Source organism: Heterodontus francisci, chromosome 22 (genome assembly GCF_036365525.1).
Source record: "Heterodontus francisci isolate sHetFra1 chromosome 22, sHetFra1.hap1, whole genome shotgun sequence".
NCBI classification, from domain to species: Eukaryota; Metazoa; Chordata; class Chondrichthyes; order Heterodontiformes; family Heterodontidae; genus Heterodontus; species Heterodontus francisci.
Genome location: NC_090392.1, coordinates 40,604,519 through 40,629,385, shown reverse-complemented (window position 1 = coordinate 40,629,385; position 24,867 = coordinate 40,604,519). Strand labels below are relative to the sequence as shown.

At 47.2% G+C, this 24,867-nt stretch overlaps 1 protein-coding gene across 2 annotated transcripts in view; it reads left to right on the top strand.

Annotated features, from left to right (window-relative positions):
- The window catches only part of tespa1 (thymocyte expressed, positive selection associated 1), an 86,338-nt gene extending 79,342 nt beyond the window's left edge, over window positions 1–6,996 (top strand). For both annotated transcript variants that reach the window (XM_068053744.1, XM_068053743.1), the window contains one exon: window positions 5,198–6,996. In XM_068053744.1, the coding sequence (XP_067909845.1) occupies window positions 5,198–5,967 (770 nt within the window). In that variant the 3' untranslated portion in view covers window positions 5,968–6,996. The remainder of the gene's footprint in view (window positions 1–5,197) is intronic.
- Window positions 6,997–24,867: the final 17,871 nt, after the last annotated feature.

The following is a 24,867-nucleotide window of genomic DNA, read 5'->3' as shown; positions in this document are numbered from 1 at the left end:
GGAGGGGAGGAAGAAGAGTGGAAGCCCAATAGTGATAGGGGATTCGATAGTCAGGGGATCAGACAGGTGTTTCCGCAGCAGTAAACGTGACTCCTGGATGGTGTGTTGCCTCCCTGGTGCCAGAGCTGAGGATGTCATGGAGCGGCTGCAGGACATCCTTCTGGGGGAGGATGAACAGCCAGAGGTCATGGTCCACATTGGTACCAACGACTTAGATAGGAAGAAGGATGAGGTCCGGAAAGCAGATTTTAGGGAATTCGGAAAGAAATTAAAAAGCAGGACCTCCAAAGCAGTAATCTCAGGATTACTCCCTGTGCCACATGGTAACAGGAGGTAGAAAAGTAGCAAGTGACATTAGGCGAAACAAAGGCGAACATCATCTAGGCTTAGGATGCAGACTAATGTCAAGAAGACAAGGTTAAGGGCACTCTACCTGAATGCACGCAGCATTCACAACAAGGTAGATGATTAAAGGCCCAAATAGAGGTAAATGGGTATGATCTAATTGCCATAACGGAAATGTGGCTACTTGGTGACCAAGACTGGGAACTGAATATTCAAGGAAATTCAACATTTAGGAAGGTCAGGCAAAAAGGAAAAGGAGGTGGTGTTGCCCTAATAATGGATGGGATCAGTATATTAGTAAGGAAGGATCTCAGATCGGAAGAACAAAATGTGGAAACTGTTTGGGTGGAGCTAAGAAACAGCAAGGGGCACAAAACATTGGTAGGAGTTGTTTATAGGCCAAAGAGTAGTGGTAGTGTGGGGTATGGAATTTTCAGGAGATTAGAGAAGCATATGGCATGGGTAATACAGTATTCATGGGTGACTTCAATCTGCATATAGACTGGGTAAACCTAATGAGCACTAATACTGTGGAGGACGAGTTTCTGGAGTGGGTTAGGGATGGTTTTCTAGAGCAGTCTGTTGAGGAACAGACTAGAGAACAGGCTATTTTAGATCTAGTTTTATGTAATGAGAAAGGGCTAATTAATATCTTGTTGTAAAAGAACCTTTAGGGATGAGTGTCCATAATATAATAGAATTTAAATTATGTTTGAAAGTGAGGTAGTTCAATCTGAAGCCAGGGTGTTAAATTTGAACAAATGAAATTATGAAGGTATGAGGGGCAAATTGGCTGAGATGGATCGGGAATATACATTAAAAGGTATGACAGTACATAGGCAATGGATAGTCTTCAAAGAAATATTACATAGTTTACAGCAACTATACATTCCTTCAAGGCACAAAAACCCAAAAGTAAAGGCAGTCAACCGTGGATAACAAAGAAAGTTAAGGGTTGTATAAGATTAAAAGAAAAGGCCTATAAAGTTGCCAGAAATGGTAGTAAACCTGAGAATTGGGAGAATTTTAGAATACAGCAAAGCAGGATGAAGATACTGATAAAGAAAGGGAGAATAGAATATGAATGTAAGCTAGCAAAAAATATAAAAATGGACTGTAAAAGCTTCTACAGGTACGTAAAAAGGAAATGTTTGGCTAAGACAAATGTGGGTCCATTACAGGCAGAGTCAGGAGAATTTATAAAGGGAAATAGAGAAATGGCAGAGAAGCTAAATGATTACTTTGTGTCTGTTTTCACTGCGGAAGGTACAAGAAATCTCCCACAATTAGAGATCCAAGGGATTAGGGAGAATGAGGAATTGAAGGAAATTAGTATTAGTAAAAAAGTTGTATTGGAGAAATTAATGGGGCTGAAGGTTGATAAGTCCCCGGGACCTGATACTCTACATTCCAGAGTGTTGAAAGTGGTAGCTATGGAGATAGTGGATGCATTGGTGATCATCTTCCAAAATTCTACAGATTCTGGAGCAGTTTCTGCAGATTGGAAGGTAGCAAATGTCACCCCACTATTTAAGAAGGGAGGGAGCGAGAAAACAGAGAATTACATCAGTCATTGGGAAAATGCTGGAATCTATTCTAAAGGATGTGATAAATGGACCCTTGGATAATAATGATCTGATTGGGCATAGTCAACATGGATTCATGAATCGGAAATCATGTTTGACGAACCTGTTGGAGTTTTTTCAATATCTTATGAACTGAATTGATAAAGGGGAGTCGGTGGACGTGGTATACTTGGATTTTCAGAAGGCTTTTAATGAAGTCCCCCACAGGAGGTTGGTTAGCAAACTTAAAGCACATAGAATAGGAGATAATATACTGGCATGGATTAAGGATTGATTAACAGGCAGAAAGCAGAGAGTAGGAATAAGTGGTCATTCTCGCGTTAGTGGGGTACCGCAGGGATCAGTGTTTGGGCCTCAGCTATTCACAATATCTATCAATGATTTGGATGTGAGGACCAAGTGTAGTATTTCCAAGTTCGCGGATGACACAAAACTAGGTGAGAATATGTGTTGTGAGGCAGATGCAAAGCAGCTTCAAGGGGATTTGGACAGACTTAGTGAGTGGGCAAGAACATGGCAGGTGGAATATAATGTGGAAAATGTGAGGTTTTCCACTTTGGTAGGAGGAATAGATGTGCAGAATATTTCTTAAATGGTAAGAGATTAGAAAGTGCAGATGTACAAAGGGAGCTGGGTGTCCTTGTCAACAAGTCACTGAAAGCTAACATGCAGGTGCAGCTAGCAATTAAGAAGGCTAAGGGTATGTTAGCCTTTATCGCAAGAGGATTTGAGTACAGGAGTAGTGAAGTCTTGCTTCAATTGTATAGAACCTTGGTTAGACCGCACTTGGAGTACTGTGTGCAGTTTTGGTCCCTTTACCTTAGGAAGGATATTATTGCCATAGAGGGAGTGCAACGAGGTTCACCAGACTTGTTCCCGGGATGGCGGGACTGTCCTATGAAGAGTGATTGGGGAAACTGGGCCTGAATTCTCTAGAGTTTCGAAGAATGAGAGGTGATCTCATTGAAACCTACAAAATACTTAAAGGGATAGACAGGGTAGATGCAGCTAAGATGTTTCCCCTGGTTGGGGAGTCTAGAACCAGGGGACACAATATCAAAATAAGGGGAAGCCACTTAGGACAGAGATGAGGAGACATTTCTTTACTCAGAGGGTTGTGAATCTTTGGAATTGTCTACCCCAGAGTGCTGTGGAAGCTCAGTCATTGAGTATGCTTAAAGTAGAGATTGACAGATTTCTAAATACAGATGACATAAGGGGATATGAGGATAGCATGGAAAAAAGGCATTGAAGTGGATGATCAGCCATGATCGTATTGAATGGCGGGGCAGGCTCGATGGGCTGAATGGATTACTCCTGCTCCTATGTTCTTATATTCCTAACTCAATGAGCACTTGCTCCTGCTCCTCTAATTATAATTGTGAATGAACCAATCAGACAGGTTTTCTTGAGTTTAAACAAGAAAGATGTAATTTTATTAACCTGATCACTCTAAAGCGGTTAAAATCACTAAAGTATGGGACACATCCATGTTCACATTCATACGAGAGGCATACACACACATACAAATAGATTACAGAGGGGAAAAAACAGAGTTGGGAGGTAGGAGTAGAGTCTGTAATAAAAATGGAATTTAAATACTGAGTCTCTGTGTCTTTAGTTGAAATTAAGGTCTTGAAGTCCTTTCTGGGCCACGTGCACAATTCGGGCTTGCTTCTCTGGTTCCGGAAGGCTGAAGAGAGGCTTCATTCATCCTCTTTGTTGCTGACTGTGAGGATCTGTAGATTCAAGGTTTAGCTGTAGCCAAGGCTTCCCTGGGAGTTTGCTGGACAGGGAGAGAGATGTTCCTTCCCTGGAGTTCAGTTACTGTCTGCTTTCTGAGGCACAAATCACATGGGCAGTCATGTGATGTGACCACCTGTTTGTGTTGAAACAGAAGTTTCTAGAAGGGTTTTTTTGAAATTCAAAGTTCTCCTCTCAAGCTGTGCAAACATACTTGGTAGGGGGGTGGTTGACTGTTTCAAAGTCAATGGGTGTTGATTGGTTTTGACAATCAACATTGACAAGACCATTCTCGGTGATTTAATCAGAGAGCATCCCCATTGTTCTGGCTAGACTGGGTAATCACCTCTGTGTCCCAGCTGATTCTTTAGTTTTTTCACATGCTAATTCATGGCCATCTTGGCTGCTCAGTTCTGTTTTTCAAAAAGTTATTTGGAACAATTTCAGTAAAAGTCTCAGGCAAAGTTCCATATGACGGAATTAATATTTTCCATTTAGCATGTGGGATTTCTGTCACAACAGGTACAGAAAATAATCAAAAACACGAATGGAATGCTGGCCTTTATATCACAAGGGGGTAGAAGTCATGGCTCAGTTATACAAAGCCCTGGTTAGACCATACCTGGAGCACTGTGAGCAGTTCTGGGCACCACACCTTGGTTGGAGGGAGTGCAGTGTTGATTTACCAGAATGATACCTCAACTCAAAGCATTAAATTACCGGGTGAGATTACACATACTTAGGGTTGTATTCCCTGGCATTTAGAAGGTTTAGGGGTTGATTTGATCAAAGTTTTCAAGATATCAAGGGGAACAGATAAGATAGATAGAGAGAAACTATTTCTGCTGGCTGGTAAGTCCAGGACTAGGGGTCATAGAGCCTAAAAATTAGAGTCAGACCTTTCAGGAGTGAAATTAGGAAACACTTCTATACACAAAGGGTGATAGAAATTTGGAACTCTTTTCCACAAATGGCAATTGCTGCCAGATCAATCATTAATTTTAAATCTGAGATTCATAGATTTTTGTTATGCAAAGGTATTCAGGAATATGGGGCAAAGGTGGGTATATGGAGTTAGGTTGTAGATCAGTCATGATATTGTATAGTGGAACAGGCTGAAAGTGCTAAATAGCCTACTCCTGCTCCTATGTCCCAATGTCCCAGTGCTCTAACTCTCCTGTCGACAACCATTCCTCTGGTATCCTCTGGGATCTGTGTTCCTCTCATTCTGGCCTCACCATTTACGGCTGTGCTTTCAGCTGTCTAGTCCTATAGCCCAGGAATTCCCTCCCTACACCTCTCCGCCTCTCTGTCTCTCCTTCCCCCTTCCTTTTTGATCAGGTGTTTGGTCACCTATCCCAATATCTCCCTATGTTGTTCAGTGTAAAATGTTGTCTGAAAATCGCTCCTGTGAAGTGTCTTGGGATTCTTTACTCTGTTAAAGGCAGTATTTAAATGGAAGTTGTGCCACAGAGCTAGACAGAGGATGTCTGTTGGTCTTACACTTTTTATCTCCTTTGCAGGTCGGTTCCGGCAAATTGAGGTGCTCACAACAATGGCGAATGCCCTGACCTCTTTATATTCTCATGTTTCTAAGACCCCGGTGCAGAAGATCGGACCTGCTCGCCAGTTTTCTTTTAGTCCTGATAAATCCATTGGGGGAGTTTCTAACAAACTGCAAGACAGGAAGCTCCCAGCTGGAAAAGCAGTTCAAAAACTGAGGAAAACTATTACTAAGTTATGTTTATATGGAGCATCCCGGGACTTGGAGTCTCCGAAGCAAAAGACAGGGTCGCCAAGCAGGAAGAGCCCAGGATCGGATCTGTCTGGCGATCTCAGTGTGAAGGCCAACTCTGTGAGAACCGAGGTGCAAGGCTTGGGAACAGTGTGTGAACAAGCTTTCGATTCAGGAGACAGAGAAGGGACAGGATCACCTCACCTCAAGGAAGAAGGAGGTAGGAAGCCAAGCAGTGCAGTGATCAAGGGGTTGTGGAGGGCGGACACCAGGAGATCCAGACTGTATGGTTTCAGCACAGAATCTGACCAATCTGGTGAAATGGAGTTTCCCAATAAGCAGCTGGAGCGCCCCAATCCTGTGCCATTCCATGATCCGGATACTGTTTGGAACTGTGGTGAGATTGGGAAGCAATATATTTATACACAGGAACTCAAACACATCTCGTTATTTCACTGGAACAGCCAGAGCAGCTCAGAAGAAAGTGAAGCTGTGAAACATGATGTGAATCTTCAGAACATTCTGCAAACAGATGGTTCTGCTGGGTCATCATTCTAGAAAAACATGACCAAAGTACAAAGAATGGCCTAGAAATTGGTGTTCACACAGCACAGAGCCTCATAGAGACACACCTGAGGAGGAGCTGAGGCAGGTACCAGTGTGTTCACATCAACATCAGTACAGATAGAAACAGATCGCTAAGTCAGCATATCAAATAAATTTGCACCATCCTCGACTGAGAACTGACCTTTTCCAGCACGAAGGCTCCTTACAGGAGGCAATTTGGAAATGAAAATAACAGTCATTGTCAAACAACAAATAAGGATTTACAATCAACATATTATTGCCTTCTGAACAACGAACCAGTTCCTGAGCAGAGGGGTGGGGTGAGAATTCACTGTTTGCCATATTGTCTATGGTTCCATGAACATGTATAGGATCACAGAGCAGTACAGCACAGCAGGATGTCATTCGAAGAGCCATCTAGTTTGTCCCACTCTGCACTCTTTTCACATATCCTTGCAGTTTGGCTCCTTCAAATATTTATGCAATTCCATTTTGAAGGTTATTATTTAATCTGTTTCCATCACCCTATCAGGCAGTGCATTCCAAATGCTAACCACTTGTAGTGTAAAGACATTTTTCCTGGTGTTACCTCTGGTCCTTTTGCCAATTATCTGTGCCCTCTCATTATCAACCCATCAGCCATTGGAAACAGCTTCTCTTTATTTATTCTATCTAAACCCTTAATGGGTGGCACAGTGGCGCAGTGGTTAGCACTGCAGCCTCACAGCTCCAGGGACCCGGGTTCGATTCTGGGTACTGCCTGTGCGGAGTTTACAAGTTCTCCCTGTGTCTGCGTGGGTTTTCGCCGGGTGCTCTGGTTTCCTCCCAAAGACTTGCAGGTTATAGGTAAATTGGCTGTTGTAAATTGCCCCTAGTGTAGGTAGATGGTAGGGAATATGGGATTACTGTAGGGTTAGTATAAATGGGTGATTGTTGGGCGGCGCAGACTCGGTGGGCTGAAGGGCCTGTTTCAGTGCTGTATCTCTAAATTAAAATAAATAAAACCTTCATGATTTTAAATGGCTTTATCCTCCTCTTAGCCTTCTCTGCTCTTTGGAAAACAACCTCAGCTTCTCCAGTCTATCCAAGTCACTGTAATCCCTCATCCCTGGAATCATTCTAGTAAATCTCATCTGTACCCTCTCCAAAGCCTCTGAATCCTTCCTGCAGCGTGGTGTCCAGAATTGGATACAATACTCCAGCTGGGGCCGAACTAAAGTTTTGTATAGCTGGAGTGCAACTTCCTGACTTTTGTACTGCATGCCTCCATTTATATAGCCCAGGATCCCATTTGCTTTATTCACTGCTTTATTCACCTGCCCTGCCACCTTTAAAGATTTGTGTACCAATACCCCTAGCTCTCTTTCTTCTTGGACCCTCTGTAAAATTGTCCCTTTTAGAATGTATTGTCTCTCCTCATTCTTCAAACCAAAATGAACCACCTCACAATTTGCTGCTTTGAATTTCATCTCCCACATGTCTATGCATTACCCCACCCTGTCTATGTCCTCTTGAGGTCCATCACCATCTTTCTCACTATTTACTACACTTCCAAGTTTTGTGTCATCTGCAAATTTTGAAATTGTGTCCTGTACCCACAAATCCAAGTCATTAATGTATATCAAAATCAGCAGCGGCCAGAGTATTGAACCTTGGGGAACACCACTGTATATCCCCTCCAGTCTGAAAAATGGCCTTTAACCACAACTCTCTGTTCTGTCCCTTAGCTGCTACTGCCCCTTTAATTAATCTGGTGAGCAAGCCTAATATAAGGTGCTTTATCAAATGCCTTTACTGTTTAAAACAATACTTCCTCTGTTCCAAACCAAAAGCCAAGTGATGTAATACCAATTTACAACATCTCTGCACACAATGACCAGAGAAACTCCTCCACAACATCTGTAACTGACAGATTCAATACCTCTGCTGAGAGTGTTTGATGGGACAGTGTAAAGGGAACTTTAGATTATATCTAACCTGCTCTTTTTTCTTTTTTTTAAACTCTGCATCTAACCTTTTTTTTGTGGCCTTTATACCCCAGGCTCCTTTTATATATTTTTGTTGAGGAGGCCTTTATTCGCCAGGCCCCCTTTATGTACATTTTATTTTAAATAACTTTATTAAAAACAGATAAATTAAACAAAATTCAAATTAAAACAGCATTGACTGCATCGATGATGCACTCCAGCCCCTACGGTGCCACCGGTCGCAGAAGGCCTCAAGTGAACTGGCGGACACCGCATGCTCCTTCTCCAGGGACCACCAGACATGTACGTAACCTCGGAAGAGGGGCAGGCAATCGGGGGATGGATCCCCCATGGCCTGCTGCCTGGACCTGTGAATGGCCACCTTGCCCAGGCCCAGGAGCAGACCAACACGGAGATCCTCCTACCAACCCACCCCCTCTACACCGGGTGCCCAAAGATCAAGGGTGTGGGACTGAAGTGCAGCCAAAACTTAAGGAGCAGCCCCTTTAAATACTCAAAGAGGGGCTGCAACCTCACACACTCCATATGTACATGGAACATGGACTCGTCCAGGCCACAGAAATTACAGGCGGCCTGGGAGTCCGTAAACCTGCTTAAATCTTTTGCACAGGACTGCCTGTGCAGCACCCTCCATCCATGATCCCCGATGTAAAGGGTGAGGACTCCCGCATACAGAGACCTCCATGGGGTTTCCCCTTGCTGCCAGATGGCAACACGGACCACCATGGCGTGTCTGGGCAGAAGATGAGGGCGAGGAAATGGAGAGTGTGCAGAAGCAGCCTGTACAGGAAACCCCTCCGCGCAGTGTGGAATGGCGCAGAGGGCATTTCCAAGAGGCAGCTCAGGTTGTGTGGGACCGGCTCCTGAGGAGGGTTTCTGGGCCTGGGTCAAATGAGCAGTTCGGGCCGAGCGGAGGTCAGCTCGTCCAGGAGCGCTCCACACCCCTGAGCCCCCTCGTCACCCACAGTGAGGGGCATCCCGGCGGCTTCGGCTACTCTTCCGCCCGTCGGTCCGTCCGCGGAGGCGGCCACCCGGACAGCCAAGGCCCTCTCCTCCGCCAGCGAGGGAGTGCCTTGATTGCAGGCAAACATGTTCCAGACTCTGAATAGATCATGGTAAAAGACAGGCAACTCCCTCAGAGAGACGCAGCATACGTTCTCTGCTGGGAGCTGCGTGTCGTCTTGAAGGCAGTGCCCCGGCAGAAAAAAATACGTCACCAGTGCACACCATCTGGGAGGATGCTCGATGTACAGGTACCTCTGCAGGGTCCGAAGGTGGAGAGTCGCAGCCTAGGTGCGGATGCACACCAGCGACTGGCACCACCCCCCCCCCCCCCCCCCGCCTCAATCGGGAGACTCAGGAATGCAGCAGAGACCCAGTGTTTCCTCTTGCTTTAGAAGAAATCAACGGGCTTCTTCTCGATCTTGGTGGCAAATGCAGGGGGGTGGGCCAAAGTGACCAACGAGTACCACAGCATCGAGGCCACCAGTTGGTTTATGACCAGTGCTCGGCCCCTGTGGGAAATCACTTGGAGCAGTCCTGTCCAGCGTCCCAGCCAAGTGGTGACTTTCACCTCTAACTCCTGCCAGTTTGCCGGCCAGGCTTCCTCAGCAGAGCTAAGGTGGACTCCCAGATAGAGGAGGTGCATGGCGCTCCACGCAAAAGGTGTTAACTCTTCCGGTGGTGAGTCCATCCACCACTGCCCACCAGGAGCCCGGAACATTTCTCCCAATTGATCCTCACGGAGGACACTGCAGAAAAGGTCTGCTGGCACTTGTGCATCCTCCGCAAATCAATGGGATCTGTGACCGTGAGGAGCACATCATGGCCGGACATGGGGCATCCCTGACACACTCCTCTCCCAAAGCGGAAGGGGCCCCGTCAAGGACCCGGTAACTTTGACCAGACATTCTGCAACGGCGTATAAAAGTCAGACCTGGGCCACAAAATGCGGCCCAGGTCTGAATGTGCAGAGTCTCTAAAAGATATTCATGATCAACCCTGTCGAACGCCTTCTCCTGATCGAGGGAAAGATGGATCAGGTCCTGGACCAGGTGGATGTTGTCCTGGATGGACCGGCCCAGGACCATGTAGGACTGGTCAGGGTGGATCATGTGGGCCAACACGAAGCCCAGGTGGGTAGACATAGCCCGGGCAAAGATCTTATAATCCGTGCTGAGGAGGGAGACTGGACGCCAGTTCTTAAGCAGGTGGAGATCGCCCCTCTTTGGCAGCAGGACGATGACCGTCCTGTGCCTCGAGAGGGGCATCTCCCCAGTCGCCAGGCGTTCCCCAAGGACTCTCACGTAATTGTCCCCCTGAGGAACTCCACGGTCAGCCCCTCCAACCCCGGGGATTTGCCCCTTGAGAGCTGGTGGAGGGCGCCGGCCAGCTCTGCCAACGTGAGCGGAGCCTCCAATCCTTCGGCGCCCTCCGGGCTGACCTTCGGCAGGTCTTCCCACAAAACTCTGTGCGCGTGCTCGCTGGACGGATCTGGAGAGAACAACGCACTGTAATAGGTACGGACCAGGAGGCCCATTCCCTCGGATCTGTGATCCATTGACGGCCAGCAGCTCGATGAGCTGCATATGGACCCCTCCCCCCCATTTTTCCTGCGAGTAGAAGAAGGGTGAGGCACAGTCCTAATCTTCCAGGATCTTGATCCGCGACCTCACATACGCGCCTCGGGACCCTATGAGCTGCAGGTCCCTCAGCGTGCCCTTCTTCTCTTTGTATGCCTGCCACAGGGCCGGGTCCGCAACAACATGACCGAGGCGGGACTCCAAGTCGAGCACCTCCTTCTCTAGGCGCCCGATCTCGGCTTCCCGCCTCTTGGTCGACCCCTTCGCGCACTCCTGACAGAAGACATGGATGTGAGTCTTGCTCACATCCCACCACAGCCTCAGGGAGGGGAAGCCCCCCCTACTTCTTTCTCTAGTCAGCCCAGAATCAACAGAACGAGGCCCGGAATCACTCATCTTCCAGCAGCCGGTTGTTAAAGTGCCAGTACGCGGATGCTGCCCGCGTGGGGAGCGGAATGAACTCTGCCCACATCAGATGGTGATCCGAGCACGGCACCAGCCGCATGGAGGCCGCCGAGATGCGGGAGACGTATGCCTGCGAAAAGTAGAGGCGGTCGATTTGGGACCCTCCTCCTCCAGACCTTTCGAACATGCCTCACCCTGTTGCAGGTGTGGCACCATGCCCCGTCTGACATCCAGAAGACACGGTAGGCCGTCTCCTGGAACTGAACAGCAAAATGGCCTTCCGTGACCTCCTCCCGTGCCAGCTGCATGAATAGCTGGTGGCGGAAGGTGTAAGACATGTCGGAAGCTGTTCTCAGGAAGACAGAGTGGGATTGGGGTTATCCCCGACCTCACCTCCCCCAACTGGTGAAGGTGGGGGAGGAGGAGCCCACCAGGAATGAAAGGCGGGACGTTCGATAGAATCTCACGCTGTGCAGTAGCCTCCTGAGGGTCCACTGACAGGAAAGTCCACCCACAGTAAGGCCCCAGCTCAGGGCCAGGGCCACTGCCCACTCGGTCTTGTGGAAAAACATTACCTTCCCGTACATCTTTGAGGCTGCAACAATGGCCAAGGGGCCGACAACCTCGGCCATTGCCTTAACGCAAGCCTCAATAGTCATAGTTGGGTGGGTGTAACTCTTCACTCCATGCTTTGACGTCAAGATTTTAAATGGTGACTGTAGAATAGGAAGGCCCTGCCACTGGAGAGGACTGTTAAGGCATGGGGTAGAAGAGTCATACTTACCGTTGAATAAAATAGAGTTTGAGAGAGAGAAAAGAAATAAATAAGAATAACAAATTGTCCCACAAATACTTTGCTGGGGTTTATCACAGGGGTGAGAGGCTGAAGGAGAGGAAGGCCAGGAGGAATCAGTCTCTTTGCAGATCTTATTTCAAGGCAGTCCTTTCGCTGGTCTTCCAGTTGGCGGTGGGTGGGATGGGGTGGGTGTGGGGGGCGGTGGTGGTGGGGGGGGACAGCTGTAAGCTGCCCAGGCACACTTTGCTTCCAGTGTTGAAGGAAAAGAGAAAGTCTCTTCACCTGGGCAGCTCCAGCTACCCCAGGCTACATCGTTGCGGTGGGCAGGAGCTCCTATTCAATGCTGTTAAACACAGGAGCTACCTGTTCAAACAAAACAGCCCCACCCAAGGTCTTCAGGTCTCTTCTTTCCCTCTCCCCACAACAATCAATGAAAGGGCTTCAAAAGCCAAACTCACAAGAGCTGTCCGTTCTTTTGACCTCCTGTTTTCCTCTTTTGCAATAAGGATAGATGGAAAAACCTTCCTTTCAATCTCAGTCTTTCTCCTTGCAGCAGTCACACAGCCTCCAGCCTCAGCACACAGCCACAGTCTGCTGAACCTCATTAACCACTGAGCAGTCCTCAATCAGGCAGTAGAAAAACCCCGTTTTTTTTTCTATTAGGGAATTGATGCGGGCTTTAGTCTTCAGATCCAGTCAATGAAACGTGCCATGTCCCTTTAACTCTTAAAGGGACACTGCGATTTCACACTTCATCTCAAATTAATGCCGTGATGCCTGCTGGACGAGGGATTCCATGAGGGGGCAGGAGATTGACAGGGACATGGGTGACCGCCCCCAGTACCTCATCAACGTGAGTGAGCTCTGATAGTGAGCCCATCAGGGGGATATAACAGTGCAGAGAACCACATCTGGACCCCATGTATCTGTCCTCAACTATACACATTCCCCAGCAGAAACTAGCAGTCAGAATGGGGAATCTATCCTCCCCATAGCCCACAGCATGTAATCAAAACAGTGTAGAGGGAGCTTTACTCTGTATCTAACTCCGTGCTGTACTGTCCTGGGAGTGTTTGCTGGGACAGTCTAGAGTGAGATTTACTCTGTATTTAATCTATACAGTACCTATCCTGGGTAGCTTTGATGAGGCATTTGATGGGACAGACTATAAGGAGACTTACTCTGTATTTTACCCATGCTGTGCCTGTCCTGGGAGGGTTTGATGGGACAGTGTTGAGAGATCTTGTAGGGTTGAATGGCCTCCATCTATTCTTGTATAAGTGATTTGAGGACTTACTCATGTTCCAGTGTAACAAGCTGAGGAGCTGAATTTCCTTCCTCCTGTCCCGAAACAAAGGCTCGAGAGGCTGAATTGCCTGCACCTGTTTCTTTTTTTTATTGATTCGGAAGATTTGGACTTCGCTGGCTAGGCCAGCATTTATTGCCCTTCCCTAACTGTCCTTGAGAAGGTGGTGGTGCGCTGCTTTCTTGAACGCTGCAGTCCATGTGATGCAGGTACACCCACAGTGCTGTGAGGAAGGGAGTTCCAGGAGTTTGACTCAGCAACAGTGGAGAAACAGTGATATAGTTCCAAGTCAGGATGGTGTGTGGTGTGATGCTGTGTAACAGGCTCGGACATGTTCTTGTATAACAGGCTCGAGGGGCTGAATGGCCTCCACCTGCTCCTGTGTAACGGGCTCGAGAAACAGAGAAACATAGAGTGTGAAATCCAGTCGTGTGGATTCTAGCGGCATAACAGAGCTACCTCAGGCTTGCGTGTGCGTGATGTTCCAATGGTCATTTCCTGTGCGGCCCATGCAGTATTAATGAGTTGGAGACAAGCACACAGGAGCGCCCCCTGTCTGAGCCTGAAGGCCTTGAATGGACGCTATCCTGACGTCAGTGACCAGAACAGGCTGATACAACTCCAGGATATCAAAATTGGTTGCACTGGCAGCATCTTCATTAATCACTCCTAAACAACAAGTATAATGAAGTGAGAAGGGGCCTGTTCTGAGGGTATTTAAAGGGACACTCAACAAGTTGCAGCTGAGGTGTTTTTACATTAATTTGTGCTGTGGTAAAGTTTGTGGAAGCACTGTGGTGAGTTACTGGAGCAATTTGGAGAGATTTGCTGTACACAGAAAGGGAGGAAAGACCAGTGCTGTTGCTGTACCACTTGGTCTGCAACATGAGCAGGACATGGAGAGGAGGAGGCAGAGAGGGGAAGCTCTCTGAGGAGGTCGGAGAAGAGGGCTCCACATAGAAGGCCAATTCCACAAAGGGTGTTCTGGGAGGACTGCTGCTATTTAACCATGTGTCAGGAGCAGTACCTGAGGAGGCTATGATTCACAAAGGAAGTTGTACGGAGTTGTGTCACCTCCTTCACACTGGAGCCTCAAAGCAGGGTGAGGACGGTCCTTCCAGTGGTCATGAAGGTTACCATCGCCCTAACATTCTGCACCGTGGATCCTTCCAGGAGGGGGCAGGCTGCATCAGGAACATCTGAAAATTCACCATTCATAGAGGCATCAGGGAGGTGAGAGAGGCCTGTACACAAGGTCAGGGGACTGCATCCTCTTCTCCCTGAGGATTGGATTCACCAGGATAGTGTTTTTTAAAATTCGTTCATGGGATGTGGGCATCGCTGGCAATGCCATTTTTATTGCCCATCCCTAATTGCCCTTGAGAAATGGTGGTGAGCCACCTTCTTGAACTGCTGCAGTCCATATGGTGTAGGTACACCCTTCCCAATGGACACCATTGGCTGCACTTTTATCTGCAGGAACCTCACATCAATGGGGAGAAATACAGGAACCACAAGGGCTATCATTCCCTGAACGTGCCTTTGGTGTGTGACCACACCAAGAAATTCATCTTGGTGAATGCCCGTTATCCTGGCAGCACCCACAATGCTTTTATCCTGCAACAGTCAGCAATACCCACCGTTTCTGGCTCTCTAAGGCAGAGGATGACTGCTCAGCGATGAGGGCTCGTGCCTCCACACATGGCTGATGACCCTCTTCCGCCACGCGAGGTCAGAGGGCCTTCAATGAGAGCCATGCAGGGTCCCAACACACCATGGAAAAAGCCATCGACCTCCTCAAGCAATGGTTTCACTGTCTTGATTTCTGGGGGCAGGGAAAGAGGTGGAATCTCTGCAGTACACACCCGAGAGGGTGTCCATGTTTGTGGTAGGGTGCTGCATCCTCTATAACAAGACACTACCTCCTCAGGTCTAAAGAAGACCTCAGGAGGAAGAGGAGTTGAAGGGAGGAGACCACATCCACCACATGGAACTGGCCAGAGTGGGAGGGACTAGATAGTGAGGTTTTGCTTCAGTTAAAAGAAACTTCCCCACCCCAAAATGGACCCACCATTCCCTGACAGTATATCCATATCAGATTCCCCATCACAAACTCCCCTGGGCCAACATCACTCAACAGCAAGATCCTCACTAAACAACCTTGTGCAATAACACATCAATAATACAAAAAACCTGATCTAATCACCCTGGTGTATTCCCTTACTGCCTTTGCTTATCCTTGTGCTCCTCCACAGTGTTACCCCAGTGACTACAGCATGGCTGGTGGAAAGGCTGCTGACCTTCACCAGGAGAGACTGAAGATGCCTTGCAGGACAACTTAGAGCAGCTCTGGGCCTTGAAGCCTCGGCTTCGGACTGCTGCACCTTGGCATGGGTCAGCTTCCACGGCAGCACAGGCAGAGGCCTCCCGACATCTTTCACCCAGAGGGTGGTGGGGGTCTGAAACTCACTGCCTGAAAGGATGGTAGAGATAAAAACCCTCATAACATTTAAAAAATTCTTGGATATGCACTTGAAATGCCATAATCTACAAGGCTACAGACCAAGATTTCTGGACTACTGTGAGAGCCTGCATATCCCTTTGAGCCTGCATATCCCTGAGATCATGCAACCTCATGCTGAATTGACTCCAAAAGTTGAGCCTCTTGTATCAGAAAAGACCAATGTGAGTTGAGAATACTGTAAGATATCTCGGTTCTTCTGCAAGCTCGATTTGATGGTAGCCTGCATTGAGGTTAAGTTCAGTGAAGTGTTTAGCACCATTTACTTTCTCTATAATGTCATGATCTCAGTACTCAAAGGGATATGCAGGCTCTCACAGCAGTCTGAGCATGCATGGCTGCAGCCATAGATCTCATGATATACATCTGAGCTTCCACTGCAGCAGTGAGATAGAAACATAGAAGGAGGCCATTTAGTCCATCGTGTATGTACCAGCAAAAAGAGCTATTTAGCCTAATCCCACTTTCCAGCTCTTGGTGGTTTTCTCAGGGTCAAAACAGGCAATTGTGCAACTTGCTGAAAAATGTTGTTTGATCTGGTGTACCACCTGTTTATGTGATTTAGTCCATTCCCAATTGGTGGTCTTTATTCTCAGATCGTGTAGGGGTGCAGCTCGCGTAGCGAGATCAGAAATGAAATGACTTCAGTACATGACAAGTCCTAGCAGACTCTGGCCTTCCTGCGCGATTGTAGGATACCAGCATTTGCAAAGGCTTCAACTTTCTGTGAATTTGGTGATACTCCTTCACCACTGAATACATGACTGAAGAATTCAATTCTGCTTTCATTAAACAACTCTTTGTTCGGGGTGAGGTTACATTCTCTGAGACATTGTAGGCATGCATGTAGGTGTGTCTCGAGTTCCTTTTCAGTGCGGCTATAGATGAGAATGTCATCACTGATGTTCAGCATGCCTTCAAGTCCTTGAAGTGCAGATTGAATCAAGTGCTGAAATATCTCAGCTGCTGAATTGACTCCAAAGTTGAACCTCTTGTTTCAGAGAAGACCAATGTGAGTCGAGAATACTGTAAGATATCTCGATTCTTCTGAAAGCTCGATTTGATGGTAGCCTGCAAATGAAATGTGTTCTACAGCAACCTCTAGTGCACACAATGTAATTGCAATTTCAAAACACTGCAACACTACAGCATGGAGGTGCACACCACTTCCACAGTAGAAAGGATGGGCTCCAAGCTCTGCACAATGCTCACTGCCATGTTGGAGCTGGACTCCTCCATGCTCCTTGTCAGTTAGTGAAGGCTGTCTGGCAGGCCTGCCAATGTACCCAGCATCTCAATGTGCTTTGCCATCAGTGTTTTCCTGTAGTCCGCCCCAGCAAGCCCCTTATCCGAGTCCCCTGCAGCAGAACTCATCTGCAACCTCGTCCTCTGGGGAATTCACACACAAGCTGTCTTATCCCCCTGGCCTGGCTGCAGCCCACTCATGCCTGGTGACTCACCACTTGCTGATCCTAACTGGATACTAGCCTCTAAAGTTCACACAGTGCCAGTTTCTGAGCTGGTGGCTCTGATACTCCTCCTCACTGTGGTGGGGTTGCCCTTTCTCTTCCTCATGGCTCTTTGAAGGCTGAGCAGGTATCAGTTCTTGACTATCTAAAAGCACAAAGGCATAAGGGGAGGGTTGTGGTGAGGGAAGGGGTGGTGGGGAGGAAAGCAGAAGTTCCACAGTCACACCATCTGCAGTTTCCAATTCATGGCACCTTTCAGGATGAGGGTGAGGAGTGAGTGGTGAAGGTACATAAGGCAGCAACTTACCATCATCCTCGATGGCCTCAGCAGCACTGGGTGCCACTGGCTCTATGGCATCTGTCCCGATTATTCGTTACAGCATCTACTTGAGGATGCTGAGGGGATGTAGGCATGCTGGTCCTCTGCCCGTCCACTGGTTAACCACCTGTTGTGGGTAACCTTCTGAAAGAGGGAGGGCAGACTGTGTGTCCTTGTGGTTGGGTAATGTGCCTAACATAGCTGAATAGCTGTAGGCTTGTGGAGGTGTGCGTGTGGCTATGCTGATTGGAGTGTGTGTGTGGGTGAGGTGTAGTATAAGGATGTTAGGGGAGAGTCCTGAGTGTAAGGGAGTGCTGCTGGCTGAGTGATGGGGGTATGGTACATTGTGAGAACTGGGTGCTGTGCTGGCTCTGAGATGTGATGTGCAGATGAATGCACTCACCTTGACCATACCAGTGAGGTCAGGAAAGTTTTTCTTGCACTGCTGCCATGTTGTGGGAGCCACACCCTGGGTGTTGACCGCCCTTGTCACTCACTCCCATTCCCTGCGGAATCTCAGTCTGGAAGAATTCCTACCCCCACCCCAGGTGGAATCATGGCCTCTTCCCTGGCCTCCACCTGTCTGAGCAGTGCTGCCAGGGTGTGCAGTGGTGACTTCACCTTTAAGAAACTGTACTTTTAAGAGATCAAGCCACTGATGCAACTGATGACATCATCAGACACATATATAAGGAAGAGATACGGTTTTGAGAGACTGACTCAGCACACAGCAGCAAGGAGTATACCTGTACCTGAAACCATGCAGCGTAAATAAGTCAGACAATACATAGTGTTTGTGTTGAATCCGAATATAAAGCCTGTGATTGTCATTTAAAGAAGACTTAAGAACACAGCACAACACTACACGAGACAGCGTCACAAAAGGGGGTGCCCTTTCCCTGACATAGTGTGACATCCCCCTTGACTCTCAGTGATCCAAAGTGATTATCCAGTAGCCTGCATTGTTTTGCTGCAGTTTCCCTTTTATAGGGACTGTGACTTAAAAAAGGGAAGGCTGCCTGGAGCGTGTGGTTTGGCAACAAAAAACGAGGCAATCCAATTGATGGCCCGAAGAATTGACACACCATGGAAGGCCTCAGTGTTGCAGACAATGAAATACAGTGAAGTGCTTATAAACATAGAGAGCTGACACACTATATGAGGCCTGACAGGTTTGGACACAGTGGCTGCAAATTTGGGCTCCATTTTTCCACTGGTGTTCATGCTACAGAAGCCCAGAGTTTTTGAAAATGTAGCCAATCTGCTGCTGGTGTGACAGAATTATTACAGCACAGGAGAAGGCCATTCGGCCCATTGTGTCTGCACCAGCTCTCTAAATGAACAATTCACCTACTGCCATTCCCCTCCTTTCTCCTTGTAACCCTGCACATTCTTCCTTTTTCAGATAACTATCGAATTCCCTTCTGAATGTCTTGATTGAACCTGCCTCCAGCACACTCTCAGGCAGCACATTCCAGATCCAAACCACTCGCTGTGTGAAAATGTTTTTCCTCATGTTGCTTTTGTTTCTTTTCCCAATTACTTTAAATCCGTGCCCTCTCGTTCTCGATCCTTTCATGAGTGAGAACAGTTTCTCCCTACCTACTCTACAAAGTCAACAAAAAGGAATGAAACCGGCCGGACCACCCAGCATCGACCTAGGCACCGGAAATGACAATGGCAAACTCAGCCCTGTCGACCCTGCAAAGTCCTCCTTACTAACATCTGGGGGCTCGTGCCAAAGTTGGAAGAGCTGTCCCACAGACCAGTCAAGCAACAGCCTGACATAGTCATACTCACAGAATCATACTTGACAAGCAATGTCCCCAGACACTGCCATCACCATCCCCGGGTATATCCTGTCCCACCGGCAGGACAGATCCACCAGAGGTGGCAGCACAGTGGTACAGAGTAGGGAGGAAGTTGCCCTGGGAGTCCGCAACATCGACTCTGGACCCCATGAAGTCTCATGGCATCAGGTCAAACATGGACAAGGAAACCTCCTGCTGATTACCACCTACCGCCCTCCCTCAGCTGATGAGTCAGTACTCCTCCATGTTGAACACCACTTGGAGGAAACACTGAGGGTGGAAAGGGCACAGAATGTACTCTGGGTGGGGGACTTCAATGTCCATCACCAAGAGTGGTTCTGTAGCACCACTACTGACCAAGCTGGCCGAGTCCGAAAGGACATATCTGCCAGACTGGGTATGCGGCAGGTGGTGAGGAAGCAACAAGAGGGGAAAACATTCTTGACCTCGTCCTCACCAATCTGCCTGCTGCAGATGCATCTGTCCATGACAGTATTGGTAGGAGTGACCACTGCACGGTCCTTGTGGAGACGAAGTCCCGCCTTCACACTGAGGATACCCTCCTTCGTGTTGTGTGGCACTATCACCGTGCTAAATGGGGTAGATTTCGAACAGATCTAGCAATGCAAAACTGGGCCTCCATGAGGCACTGTGGGCCATCAGCAGCAGCCGAATTGTACTCAACCACAATCTGTAACCTCATGGCCCGGCATATCCCCTACTCTACCATTACCATCAAGCCAGGAGACCAACCCTGGTTCAATGAAGAGTGCAGGAGGGCATGCCAGGAGCAGCACCAGGCATACCTCAAAATGAGGTGTCAACCTGGTGAAGCTACAACACAGGACTATCTGCGTGACAAACTGCGTAAGCAGCATGCGATAGACAGAGCTAAGCGATCCCATAACCAACGGATCAGATCTAAGTTCTGCAGTTCTGCCACATCCAGCCATGAATGGTGGTGGACAATTAAACAACTAACTGGAGGAGGTAGCTCCACATATAGCCCCATCTTCAATGATGGGGGAGCCCAGCACATCAATGCGAAAGATAAGGCTGAAGCATTTGCAACAATCTTCAGCCAGAAGTACTGAGTTGATGATCCATCTCAGCCTCCACCTGAAGTCCCCAGCATCACAGATGCCAGACTTCAGCCAATTCGATTCACTCCACGTGATATCAAGAAACGACTGAAGGCACTGGATTCTGCAAAGGCTATGGGTCCTGACAATATTCCGGCAATAGTACTGAAGACCTGTGCTCCAGAATTTGCCGTGCCCCTAGCCAAGCTGTTCCAGTACAGCTACAACACCGGCATCTACCCGGCAATGTGGAAAATTGCCCAGGTATGTCCTATACACAAAAAGCAGGACAAGTCCAACCCGGCCAACTACCGCCCCATCAGCCTACTCTCAATAATCAGTAAAGTGATGGAAGGAGTCATCAACAGTACCATCAAGAGGCACTTGCTTAGTAATAACCTGCTCAGTGACACACAGTTTGGGTTCCGCCAGGGCCATTCAGCTCCTGGCTTCGTTACAGCCTTGGTTCAAACATGGACAAAAGAGCTGAACTCAAGAGGTGAGGTGAGAGTGACTGCCCTTGACATCAAGGCAGCATTTGACCGAGTATGGCATCAAGGAGCCCTAGCAAAACTAAGGTCAATGGGAATCAGGGGGAAAACCCTCTGCTGGCTGGAGTCATACCTAGTGCAAAGGAAGATGGTTGTGGTTGTTGGAGGTCAATCATCTGAGCTCCAGGACATCACTGCAGGAATTCCTCAAGGTATGTGTCCTAGGCCCAACCATCTTCAGCTGCTTCATCAATGACCTTCCTTCAATCATAAGGTCAGAAGTGGGGATGTTCGCTGATGATTGCACAATGTTCAGCACCGTTCGTGACACCTCAGATACTGAAGCAGTCCGTGAATGATACGTGAATGCAGCAAGACCTGGACAATATCCAGGCTTGGGCTGATAAGTGGCAAGTAACATTCGCACCACACAAGTGCCAGACAATGACCATCTCCAACAACAGAGAATCTAACCATCTCTCCTTGACATTCAATGGCATTACCATTGCTGAATCCCCCACTATCAACATCCTAGGGGCTACCATTGATCAGAAACTGAACTGGAGTAGCCATATAAATACCGTGGCTACAAGAGCAGGTCAGAGGTTAGGAATCCTGCAGCGAGTAACTCATCTCCTGACTCCCCAAAGCCTCTCCACCATCTACAAGGCACAAGTCAGGAGTGTGATGGAATACTCTCAACTTGCCTGGATGGGTGCAGCTCCAATAACACTCAAGAAGCTCGACACCATTCAGGACAAAGAAGCCCGCTTGATTGGCACCCCATCCACAAACATTCACACCCTCCACCACCGACGCACAGTGGCAGCAGTGTGTACCATCTACAAGATGCACTGCAGCAACTCACCTAGGCCCCTTAGACAGCACCTTCCAAACCCGCGACCTCTACCAACTAGAAGGACAAGGGCAGCAAATGCATGGGAACACCACCACCTGCAAGTTCCCCTCCAAGTCACACACCATCCTGACTTGGAACTATATCGCCGTTCCTTCCCTGTCGCTGGGTCAAAATCCTGGAACTCCCTTCCTAACAGCACTGTGGGTGTACCTACCCCACATGGACTGCAGCGGTTTAAGAAGGCAGCTCACCACCACCTTCTCAAGGGCAATTAGGAATGGGCAATAAATGCTGACCTAGCCAGCGATGCCCACACCCCACGAATGAATTTAAAAAAAACTCAATCCAGACCCCTCATGATTTTGAATACCTCTATCAAATCACTTTCAGCCTTCTCTTCTGCAAGGAAAATGGTCCTAACTTCTCCAAATTATCTTCATAATTGAAGTTCCTCATCCCTGGAACTATTCTCGCAAATCTTTTCTGCCATTTTTCCAACACTTGCACATCTTTCCTTTGGTGCTGTGCCCAGAACTGGACACAATACTCCTAGTGCCTTATCCAAGTTCAACATAACCACCTTGCTCTTGTACTCTATGCCCATATTAATAAAGCCCAGGATACTGTATGCTTTATTAACCATGCTCTCAACCTGTCCTGCCACCTTCAATGACTCATGCACATATACACCCAAATCCCTCTGCTCCTGCAACCCCTTTATAATTGTACCCTTGATCTTACATTGTCTCTCCATGTTCTTCCTACCAAAATGAATCACTTCATATTTCTCCGCATTGAACTTCATCTGCCACCAGTCTGCCCATACCACCAGGTTATCTATGTCCTTTTGAAGTTCTACACTATGCTCCTCACTGTTCATAATGCTTCCAAATTTTGTATCATCCTCAAATTTTGAAATTATGAACTATACACCAAGGTCTAGGTCATTAATATATATCCGGAAGAGCTAGGGTCCCAACACTGACCCCTGGAGAACTCCACTACAAACCTTCCTCCAGCCTGAAAAACATCCATTAATCACTACTATCTGTTTCCTATCGCACAGCCAATCCCGTATCCATGTTGCTATCATCTCTTTGATTCAATGAGCTATAACTTTGCTCGCAAGTCTGTTGTGCAGCACTGTATCAATTCCATGTACACCACATCAACAACATTTACCCTTATCAACCCTCTCTGTTACCACTTCAAAAAACTACAGCAAGTTAGTTAAACATGATTTCCCTTGACAAATCCATGCTGGCTTTGTTTAATTAACTCGAATTTGTCCATGTGCCTATTCATTTTGTCCAGAATTATTATTTTTAGAAATTTCCCCCCCCCCACCAAAGTTAAACTGACCAGTCTGTACTTGCCGGGCTTACCTTCACACCTTTTTTGAACAAGAGTGTAACATTTGCAATTCTCCATTCCTCTGGCACCACCCCAGAGTCTAAGGAAGACTGGAAAATTATGACCAGTACTTTCGCAATTTCCATTCTCACTTCCTTCAGTATCCTTGGATGCATCTCATCCGCTCCTAGTGCTTTATCACCTTAAAGTACAGACAGCATATCTAATACCTCGTCCTTATCAATTTTAAATCCTTCGAGTGTATTAATTACCTCCTCTTTCACTGTGGCCTGGGTAGCAACTTCTTCCTTAGTCCACACAGATGCAATGTATTCATTTAGCACCTCAGCAATTCCCCTGCCTCCATGTGTAAACCCCTTTTTTTGATTGCTAATCAGCCCTACTCTTCGTTCTATATTCAGCCTGGTTCTCTATTGTATTATCCACCTGTGCCTGAACTATCTCTTCTTTGAAGATAGCCATTGTTGTGCTACTATTTTTCCTGCCAACCTTTGATTCCAATTTATTCGGCCCAGATCCATTCTTACCCCATTGAAGTTGGCTTTCCCCCAGTTAATTATTCTTATTCTGGATTGTTCATTGTCCTTTTCCATAGCCAACCTAAACCTTATGATACAATGATCACTGTCCCCTAAATGGTCTCCTATTGATATTTTATCCTCTTGGACATTCTCATTCACAAGAATTAGGTCCAGCCCCCTCGTTGAACTGGAAATATACTGCTGTAGAAAATTTTCCTGAACGCCCTCTAGGAACTCTTGCCTCTCTCCACCCTTTATACTACCGTTATACCAGTCTATATTCAGATAATTAAAGTCCCCCATTATAACTACTGTAAAATTCTTGCACCGCTCTGTAATTTTGTTGCAAATTTGTTCCTCTATATTCTTTCCACTAGCTGGTGGCCTCTCGAAGACACCGAGCAATGTAATTGCACCTTTTTTTGTTCCTTAGCTCTAGCCAAATAGATTCTGTCCTTGACCCCACTGGAACATCCTCTCTCTCTAGCACTGTAATGCTCTCTTTAATCAATACCACCACCTCTCCCCCTTCTCTTGCCTCTCAGAATAGATTCCAATAATTTGCCCACTACTGAGGTTAGACTGACTGGCCTGTAATTATTCAGTCTACCCCTCACTTGCTTTTTATACAAAGGTATAAAGTTATCAGTCTTCCAGCACCACATCTGTAACTTCTAGTGAGGATTGGAAAATGATGGTCAGACCTTCCACTATTTCCTCCCTGGCTTCTTTTAACAGCCTAGGGTACATTTCATCTGGCCCTGGTGATTTATTCAATTTCAAGGATGCTAATCCCCTTAATAATTTCTCTCTCCCTATATTTATCACATCCAATACCTCTCCACCTTAACTACAATATCTGCATCATCTCCCTCTTTTTTGAACAGACGCAAAGTATTCATTAAGAACCATACCAACATCTTCCGCCCCTACACATAGGTTACCTTTTTGGTCTTTTATGGGCCCTACTCTTTCCTTAGTTATCCTCTTACTCGTAATGTATTAATAAAACATTTTTGGGTTCACCTTGATTTTGCTTGCCAATATTCTTTCATGTCCTCTCTTTGCTTTCTTAATTTCATTTTTGATTTCACCCCTCCACTTTCTATACTTTCTCGAGGCTTTCTGTAGTAATGAGTTCTTGGTGTTGGAAATAAGCTTTCCTTTTCTGCCTTATCTTACCCCGTAAGCTCCTTGACATCCATGGGACTCTGGATTTGGCCATCCCAGCTTTTCCTTTGTGGTACATGTTTACTCTGCACCCCTTGAATCTTTCCTTTGAGTGCCTCCCACTGCTCTGACACTGATTTACCTTCAAGTAGCTGTTTCCATTCCACTTTCACTAAGTCACTCCTCAGCTCAGTAAA